Here is a 9985-nt window from a genome sequence, read left to right on the forward strand (position 1 = left end):
TTGTGTAACATGTATGTAATTAAAAAAAAGCACAAAGGCTTGTAGTCCTAAAAACCGGGAATGATTTACCTCTTTTTTTTTTATTAACAACAAATCAATTCAGGAAGTACATGTGAGAACAAAAGTATATATGATTTATATACAATGGACAATTGGGCTAGGGGGTACAATATCACATTACGCAAAGAACTTAAGGGACATACTTATAATTCTAACAGCTTTTTTTTGATAGAGTATTTAATTGTCTTAAAATATAGTTCAATTTATTTTTGTAAGGTAAGATTTTTTTTGTTTTTTTTTGTTTGTTAGTCTAGAGATACCTTCAGCCTTGGTTATTAGGACTCTTCCTTTTCAAGATAAATCCCTCTGAAGCCATTGATTTAGCTTCTTCTGGGGTTTTTTAATAAGAGGTTTAAAATTTAGTAAGCCTCTAGACTTCTGATCCTTTGTAATGGTTATGCCTAAATATGTAAGTTCTTCTTTCACTGGAATACAATAATATGAAGGTGTCACACAATCTTTGACAGCCATCAGTTCACATTTATTAATGTTAAGATATAAACCAGATGCTTTGGAAAAGGATTGTATCACATTGATCGATATGGGAATTTGGTTAGCATCTTTCAGAAAAAGTGTAGTATCGTCAGCCAGCTGGCTTATAATAATTTCTTTACCAGCTATGGAAATACCTATTATATAAAGAATTTGTAAGAGGTTGGGTGATTAATAAAAACAGGTACGGCGAGATAGGACAACCTTGCCTAATTCCTCTCTTTAACTCAAATCTTGGTGAGGTGCCATATTTCAATTTGATAGAGTTGTTACCATTTGTATAGAGAGTCTTAATAGCCTTACAGAAAAAAATCCCCAAAGCAAAGTCTCTCAATGGAGTGGAAGAGGAACTGATGCTCTACTGTGTCAAATGCTTTATAAAAATCTAAAAATAATATGAAGCTATCCTCGGTTATTAGGTCTGAGTAGTCAAGTATGTCTAATACTAGTCTGACATTGTTAGAAATATGTCTGTTCCTCATAAAGCCAGACTGTGTTTCATCAATGATTGCATCCAGGACTTCTTTAATTATTTTTGCAAGCAGTAAGGCTAATATCTTATAGTCATTATTAAGAAGACAAATTGGACGCCAGTTATCGATGAGCAGCACTTATTTTTTAGGCTAAGGTATCAGTGTTATTAACCCCTGACTCATTGTAGGAGGGAGAACATTGTTTTTAATACTCTCTAAAAATGACTTGAAATAGGAAGGGAGCGACTTGTTCAGAAAATAATCTGTAAAATTCTGATGTAATTCCATCAACACCTGGTGATTTATTGTTCTTTAGATGTTTGATAGACTCTATAATCTCCTCAATTTTGATGGGTTCATCACACTGTTTAGACTCTATATCACTGATAGTGAACATTATTCAGTGAGTCAAAAAACATCTGTGGATTCCTGACAGTACGTAGAGCTATACAATTTTCTGGTATGTTCAGTGTTCCCGGGCGCCGAAGACGTGGATGTCGATTAAGGCAACCCCCTGAACCTCTCTGATTGAGGTGTTGGGTTAAATGCGGAAGACACATTTCAGTTGAAGGCATTCAGTTGTACAACTGACTAGGTATCCCCATTTTCTTTCAACCATTTCTATGGGCAAAATAAATGGGGAAAGAATAGGGTTTTGGAATAAATGCCGAAAATAAGGTCTGAGGTTAACACAGGTTTATGAGATCCAATACGTTTTGTTCTATAGAACAGTCAGTGAGCATGACCTTTATTAATTATGAAGCCTTTATTAATTATGAAGCCTTTATGTGCGTTTGTTTAATTTATTACATAATTCACAAAAAGTGACGTTAGCTGATTGAGATTATCTCATATAACAAAACGTATGAGATCTCCTAAGCCTGTGTTTACCACAGACCTTATTTTCGGCGTTTATCAAAAAACTTTACAACAACTCCATACATTTCCATAGGCTTTGTTCAAAGAACCATGGTGCAGTTAGTGCATACAAAAAAGACGCCATTACTAGAAAAATATATAAAACCTGAAAAACGTGTGTGCGTATCACGTCAAACGTCATTTGACGTACATTTTTAGCGCGGAGTTTGTTGTTTGCGGAAAAGGAGAGTTGGAAGAGCACTTCTGGATTTGTTTGTCTTTTATAAAGTTCTGCTTTGTAATATTCCAGGATATCTTTTTTTTATATTTTTGAATTTGTCTCAGAGAGTATTAAATTAGTCTAATCGGCTATCCTTTACAAGCGATTTGTACGATAAAGGTAAATTAAAGTTTTGTAATGTCAATTCGATTAGCAAAGAACTTTGCTGGCTAGCTCAGCTAGTTAGCCTAGGTTGATGATGGGATATATTTTGAACCTAGACGTTAACAAAATTAGCTAAACAGCAAGTACCTTAGTAGTTCAAAGCTGTCTTGTAATATATACTGAACAACAATATAAACGCAACAATTTCAAAGATTTTTCTGAGTTACAGTTCATATAAGGAAATCGATCAATTGAAATAAATTAATTTGGCCCTAATCTATGGATTTCACATGACTGGGCAGTGGCGCGTCCATGGTAGGGCCAGGGAGGGCATCGGCCCACTCATTTGGGAGCCAGTCCCAGCCAACCAGCCAATGAGTTTTTACCTCAAAAAAAGCTTTATTACAGACTGAAATACTCCCCAGCACCCCGCCTTCCCCCTCTGACGATCCTGCAGGTGAAGGGCCTTGGCTGGCGTGGTTATACATGGTCTGCGGTAGTGAGGCCAGTTGGACGTACTGCCAAATTCTCTAAAATAACATTGGAGCCAGCTTATGGTAGAGAAATTATCCTAAAATTCTCAGGAAACAGCTCTGGTGGACATTCCTGCAGTCAGCATGCCAATTGCACGCTCTTTCATAACTTGGGACATTTGTGGCATTGTGTTGCGTGACAGAACTGCACATTTTAGTGGCCTTTTATTGTCCACAGCACAAGGTGCACCTGTGTAATGATCATGCTGTTTAATCAGCTTCTTGATTAGCCACACCTGTCAGGTGGATGGATTATCTTGACAAAGGATCAAATTCTCATCAAGGGATGTAAACAAATTTGCGCAAAACATTTGTGAGAAAAAAGCTTTTTGTGCTTATGGATAAGTTCTGGGATCTTTTATTTTAGCTCATGAAACATTGGACCAGCACTTTACATGTTGCGTTTTATATTTTTGTTCAGTGTACATTCTCCAAACTAGAAGCTAGCTAGTTGAGCTTGTAGCTAGTTGTTCAGTTCTGTGTTGTTTGAATAGTATACAATTGAGTAATATCAGCATAAAGTACCTTTTTTTTGTATCTGCTTGTTTCCTTATTAAAAACCATGTTTCAACATAGTTAGCTAGTCAAACCAGTGTAGCAGATTGCTAAAAGTCAGCTAACTTGCCAGCTATCCCATGCACAGTAACTTGGTTAGCTGACAGTTGCTCTGCAGAATAATCGGTCTGTACTCGGTCATTGTGCCTCTAGTCAACCCGCATCTTGACTGTCACAAACAGAGCACAGGAAGATCTGTATTACAGAAACTCGACATATGCTAAACATTATGTTGATCACTCTAAACTAAATATTAACTTTAGTCAACTTAAATTTCCCAATTACATGTTAACATTTCATCACATTCATCGTGTCAGAATTGTCACTGGTTTAAATGCTCATCTGTATTTCTAGATCCACAGTCCTCAGAACAAATGGAAGTCATTCCCTCTGTCTGCGATGAAGCCAACAGCAGAGAAAGTCAAGTCAAAGCCGACAAGCACATTGGAAGGAGAAAACTATCAAGTGAGTTTGATCGTGCAACAGGAAGTAGGGGCATTGTTTCGGTGATATTGGCTTTACCAATTATGTTATGCCTTCTCTATGGTAACTTTCTATTTTTCTCCAGTGGATGTGGAGAATGACATTGAGTACCTCTACGAAGCTGTTCCTCAGCTCTCCACAGTTTTCCACATTTTAGACAAAATTGGTGAAGGTATGTAGTAGTACTCTGTATGTCTTCATATGCAGACAACTGCAGGTTAGCCACAGTTTGGCAATTAACAAATATCAGTTAAAAAAAAGGGTTATCTTATATCAGTTGTTGTTGGCAAAACAACAAAATACTTTGTTTTGTGTAGGTACTTTCAGTTCAGTGTACCTGGGTGAGGCTCTGATGGCCAATGGGACGAAAGAGAACTTTGCCCTGAAGCACCTCATCCCCACCAGTCACCCTGTGAGGATCGCTGCAGAGCTCCAGTGCCTCACTGTGGCTGGGTAAGTCTCACTTCACATGCTCTGGGTGTAGGAACAATATTACCACAAGAACTAATATTTTCATTGACTGATCAACTTGTAGAGGAACACTCTCTCAACAGATGCATGAATAGGATTGCACTGCATTAGTTTACAGTTTAGAACAGGGGTCTCCAATGAGTCGATCGCACAGATTTTATAGGGCCCCCCTTAGTTGTTTATGAACCATTATTTTACCAGGTATATTGGCAGTAAAAACAGTGCACTACTTTCTCTTGTACACTAATGTTCCCGGGGGAGAGGAGGAGAAGAATGTGACTATTTGAAAGCTAGAAAAAGGAGCATGCGACATGTTTGAGTTTTTAAAAGTATCTCTCATGCTAAAAAAGGTTGGAGATCCCTGGTTTAGACAACACAATGTTCTCAATGTTTTTCTTCCCTCTTTAAGTGGAAAAGAAAACGTCATGGGTGTGACCTACTGCTTCAGAAAGGATGATCACTGTGTGATTGTTATGCCTTATATGGAGCATCAAACCTTTGTGGTGAGTCAATACTGTTACCTGGTTTGTGTGTTTATACCTTGTTTGTGGCATAACACTAGCAATGTGATGGAAATCTTTCTCCTATCAGGATATCATTGGCCTGCTGAGTTTCGAGGAGGTGCGTCAGTATATCTACCACCTGCTGAAAGCCCTCCGACACATCCACCAGTTTGGCATCATCCACCGTGACATCAAGCCCACCAACTTCCTATACAACCGCCAGGAGAAGATGTGAGTGCTGAATACCTCTGTATCACTGGAGCTAACCTTCAGCTCTATATGACACTCTGGAATACTTGACTCAGTCAGTCAGGTCCAGAGATCATGTCTTCTGGTCTGCGGTCCACATTTTGGACTGAGATCATTAATCTCCTGTCTTGAATGGTCTCTATTCCAAAATCAAGCATTTATAAACCACTTAAATGTTTGCTACATGCAACTCCCCCACATTTTTGGGGAGTGCGTATTCCTACCATATATTGTTTTCATGGTGGTTTGCAGGTTTGCCCTGGTGGACTTTGGGCTGGCACAGGGCACGACCGACACCCAGATCGAGCTGTTGAAGGTGGCGAAGCAGAAGACCCAGAAGGGTGGGGGCTCCACGGGGAAACCGGAGACATCACAGGGGAAACGGGCACCAACCTCCCTAGCCCCACCTCTACAATCACTTTCACACCCCAGGACCTCAGCACCTCACTCTTCCTCCTCCACTTCTTCTTCCACTTCCTCAAAACCAGCATTCACCTCCACCACCCGCTCTAAACACACCAAGGTTGTCTGCACTGGATCTATCTCTTGCACTTCATTTGGTTACAGTGGTGTTATGGTATTTGTCTAGGCTTAGTTTTATTAACTCATTGACCATACAGTGTTGTGATACTCTGAAGACGTTTTGAGCTGAAAACACACTTCAGGGATGTTGCAATGCATACGGTGACATGTAGTATATATGCTTTATGTACTTTGTCTGCAGTGTTCGTTAGTGACATGATGTGACTTAGTTACATTTTTTGTTTTTAAAACCAGGAGTTCTCAGGTCTGTGTAAAGCACCGCGGGCCGTGTTTGGAGAGAGGAACCTGAATAGCTTTACCCCCGTCCCCACCAAAACCACTGACCCCAAGATAGAGGTAGGAAATGCTTGCCTTCTCTCCTCTTACATTCAATCCATAGCTACTCTGTTGTCCAGTGTATATTGAACACATTTGATTGACAGACATATTGCCGCACAAGTTTGGTATACTTTTCAGTTCTCTCTTAGCTAGCTGTAACTCTGTTTTAGTCTTTTGGAGTTGTCACCAACAAATACATGTTTCTGGATACTCAGTTAGACTGCGCTCCAGCAGTAACAAACCAGACGATGAACTGCAGATTCTTTTGGAAAGACTTTCCTCCGATCATAACAATCCTTTGTCTCCATGTTGGGCCAGCTGGTGAAGCCCACCAAAACAGAGGACCCTGCCACACGCAAGTTTGTCTCTGCCCACCGGCGCCCAGTACCTGTCAGGACCCCTGTCAGCAACCAGAGACCCAACCAGAGGATGACCCCTGCTGCGGTCAACCTGGGCTTCACCTGCAGCTGCTACTCCACCGACAGAGTCTGTAACATCTGTATGTCCAGGAAACAGCAGGTGGCCCCCAGGGCCGGAACCCCTGGCTTCAGAGCACCAGAGGTCCTGACCAAGTGTCCCAACCAGGGAACAGGTAAGGCTAACGGACACCATCCTCAGCAGTGCTACACCTCACATCTCTACTAATACTCCTCTCCACTGCAATATCGCTCTCTGCATTGGAAATAAGAATGTGTTCTTAATAATATTTCACAGTACATGTCAACTTGTTTATTTTTCACTCCTGTCTCCCTGCAGCCATAGACATTTGGTCAGCTGGTGTGATCCTGCTCTCCCTGCTGAGTGGCAGATACCCCTTCTTCAAAGCCAGTGACGACCTCATCGCCCTCACACAGATCATGACCATCCGAGGCTCCCGAGAAACCATCCAGGCTGCCAAGACGTTCGGTGTGTATTTGTCTTATCAACCATGTTTGACAGCCATTGTCGATGGTGACGACATCTTGATGTCACAAACGATGGTTTAGCATATTTGAACTTGACTTTACCGCTGGAATCTGGCAACGCATGACAGCGCAGCTCAGTGAGCACAAAGCAGGGCAACATGCTAAATGGCCTATTGCCCATAGCCTAAATGTTTAATACGTATGTGGTAGTTTGACTATTAACAATGTGGATTGTAGAAAGAGGAGAGCGCCGAAGCAGCTGAACATGTCACATGGGGTCCAACGAGTTTTCTTCCTCCGTCTGATGATCATGGGCCTTTTGCAGCGGACACGCCGTTGTCTGGCTTGTTGTTATAAAATCTTTGTTTATTTTTCTCCCCAATTCCCTTTCGATTTGAATGTGACTTTTTGACCTAGGTATAGCCTATTCTTTCATGATCAAACATGGAATGAATCTATAGGCCTAACAGAGTTCCATCTCAGAATAGCCTGAACAAAAACATAGTGTAGTAATAATGAGAGAGGGAACAAACAATTGCAAGATAGACTAATCGAACAGGAAGTCCACATTTCGTTTTTGCTTTACTTTACCAAAGTGTTGGCAAAATAAATTGTGCCGTCGGAAAATCCCTCCTTGCAAACCAAACAGCCAATAATATATGCCTACACTAGGGTATTGTCAATAAAATTTGCAGTAAATGTTACTTTGACAAGTTAAACTTAGAAACTAACATTTTTGTAATATTGCCAGTGTTTATTCATGTCCTTGAATTGCGCATCGGGCATAAGCTCCCGCAGCAGCATTTTAAATAAATGGGAACAAAAAATAAATGTAATTATGAGTCTGTCGGAATTGTCTCGCAAACATTTATTTTGAATAGCTTACAAATTGTACATACAAAAGTCAACAACAATCAGATAAAACAAATGTATTATTTAGTCTATAATTAAGCAATAAGGCCTGAGGGGGTGTGGTATATGGCCAACATGCTACGCTAAGTGTTCTTCGGCATGGCGCAACGAGGTGCCTTATTGCTATTATAAACTGGTTACCAATGTAATTGGAGCAGTAAAAATACATGTTTTGTCATACCTGTGGTATTCCGTCTAATATACCACGGCTGTTGCCAATTAGCATTCAGGGCTGGAACCATCCAGTTTATAACATTCTTTAACACTTTAATGAACATTGGCTTAGGCCTTTTGCCTATCGAACTGTAAAAATCCTAAATATACAATCACATAACCAATGTATTATTTAACACTTAAAAATGAATAAACATTGGCTTAGGCTAAAAACAAATAGGAAAAGGGGCTGTAACTGTACAAAATCTAAATGTAGCCCTACAAGTTACAAAATGTAAAAGTAGCCTAAACAAAATAAGTACGGAAATATTTTAGCCTGTGTCTTTCAAATAAGATGCAATTGGAAACTCAGCTTAGCGAATTTGTAAATGTTGAGGTTTGTAGTCTGTCCATCCTTTGCCCTAATTATCGTTTTGCATATTTTGCAAGTGACTTCGATCAGGTCTGCTGGCTCACCTTTATAATTCGTCCTGAAACCGAAGAACTGCCAAACGGGTGAAGACGTTTCTTTCCCAACCCAGTCAGCCACTGTTTGTTTTTTTCTGATTTAGTGCCAGGCAGACTATACTGACCACAACTACTACAAATGGTTATCTGTACTGGTGTACAACTAAAGTAACTAAGGTGAAACTTAACGTTGCTAGGGAAATTACCCAAGTTGCGCTGTGATTTCGATGCTAAATATCATATATAAAAAAAAATGTAATGCTGCCATGTGGACAGCCAATAGGGTCGTCCCCGGCAGGAAGAAGACACTGCATCTGACCAGCCAGAGAACAGTGTCAGCTCCTGCTGGATGAGAGGGTAGGTAGCCCCAGGGCCGGGAAGCCTCCTATCCATCTAGGAGAAGTGGTCTGTTGGATTATTGACTTTCTTTTTCATGTCTTCCCTGGAGGGGACGAGGGTGTGGTCAACTCTACCACTCTGCCCCCTTTTCTGCAGGGCCACACCCCAGGTCCCTCACATCTCCTTGGACCCTCAACTGCTCCTCAATCTTCGTACAGACCTTTTTGTCTGTAATATCATTTCCTCTCCTTCCTCCATGGTATTTCTGTTGTTGCTCTTCAGACTCTTCTGTGCCCTAGGATGCTTGAATAGGCCACAGAAAGACATCTTGGTTGTTGCTTCGTTGCTTGTTGAAGCAACACAGCACCAGATCGAGTCACAAGCCATTGTATTTGCAAAGTTATAACTGTGAAATAAGTTCACCTACGTCAGAGGAAAGTCCTGTATCTTGATGTCACAATGGGCCTACCTAAGACTTATCAATGTAATTGTTTGGATAATCTAATTTCCTTTTAGTCATGTCACTTAAAAAACAGCAGTAAGAGGCTCCAATTAGTAATGTAGCTTAGTTCATAACTTTATAAAGAGCCATTTACAAAAAAAGCTAAACTATTTACATTTGAGTCGAATTATAAGAGTAAGGGCATGATGCCACTGGTAATATTAAAAATGGTGAAGTACAGCAGTCTGACCATAACATGACCATTATTCAACCACAGGTAAATCAGTGGTGTGCAGCCGCGAGCTTCCCCGGCAGGACCTGAAGACCCTGTGTGAAACCCTCAGAGGAAGGAGACTATCCCCGGATGATGAGGCCACACCACATCCTCACAGAGACACTGCAACACGCCACCACACCCATGACTCCCCCATCTCCACTCATCCCCCTGGGGAGCCCTCCAGACAGCACCACCCAGAGGAAGACCAGACCCTAGAAGAGTCTGAGGCCCAGGATGAGAGGGGATGGGACAGGGTGCCTGACGAAGCCTACGACCTGCTGGATAGACTGCTGGACCTGAATCCAGCCAAACGCATCACAGCTGCACAGGGACTGCAGCATCCACTTTTTACTGACCTGTGAGATTACTCTTTTCACTCGTCTTTGCCCTGACTGCCGTTGTCCCCATTCCCAGCCAAGGGGTGTGTGAATTTCAAGTTTATGTTAAGATGTGCTATTTACTTGAATTGTTCCATGTTACCATTTAATTTATGATTGTCTTGTTTAATATAAAATTGTACTTACATTCTCAGAATAAAATTTATTAAAGCACTCTTGGGAACTGAT

General features: G+C 40.9%; 1 protein-coding gene across 2 annotated transcripts; it reads left to right on the forward strand.

The window, feature by feature from the left end:
* The first annotated feature begins 2099 nt into the window (after nt 1–2099).
* cdc7 (cell division cycle 7 homolog (S. cerevisiae)) lies at nt 2100–9971 on the forward strand. 2 transcript variants are annotated; one of them, XM_014189934.2, is made up of 11 exons: nt 2100–2283; nt 3711–3821; nt 3925–4011; nt 4157–4292; nt 4720–4813; nt 4902–5044; nt 5315–5585; nt 5840–5941; nt 6242–6515; nt 6680–6829; nt 9420–9971. In XM_014189934.2, exons 2-11 carry the CDS (start codon nt 3731–3733, stop codon nt 9779–9781), a joined length of 1710 nt encoding a protein of 569 aa, XP_014045409.1. In that variant the 5' UTR covers nt 2100–2283; nt 3711–3730; the 3' UTR covers nt 9782–9971. The 2 variants fall into 2 exon arrangements, with proteins under 2 accessions (XP_014045409.1, XP_014045411.1); XM_014189936.2 differs by having other exon boundaries at nt 5315–5378.
* Nucleotides 9972–9985: the final 14 nt, after the last annotated feature.

Source organism: Salmo salar, chromosome ssa03, assembly GCF_905237065.1.
Source record: "Salmo salar chromosome ssa03, Ssal_v3.1, whole genome shotgun sequence".
In the NCBI taxonomy this organism is placed as follows: Eukaryota; Metazoa; Chordata; class Actinopteri; order Salmoniformes; family Salmonidae; genus Salmo; species Salmo salar.

Excerpts from the sequence above, each read along its gene's own strand:
- cdc7 (XM_014189934.2), top strand. The coding sequence starts at position 3,731 with ATGGAAGTCATTCCCTCTGTCTGCGATGAAGCCAACAGCAGAGAAAGT. Across the intron at positions 4,012-4,156 it reads TTTAGACAAAATTGGTGAAG|GTACTTTCAGTTCAGTGTAC; the intron begins GTATGTAGTAGT and ends TGTTTTGTGTAG. Across the intron at positions 4,293-4,719 it reads CAGTGCCTCACTGTGGCTGG|TGGAAAAGAAAACGTCATGG; the intron begins GTAAGTCTCACT and ends TCCCTCTTTAAG.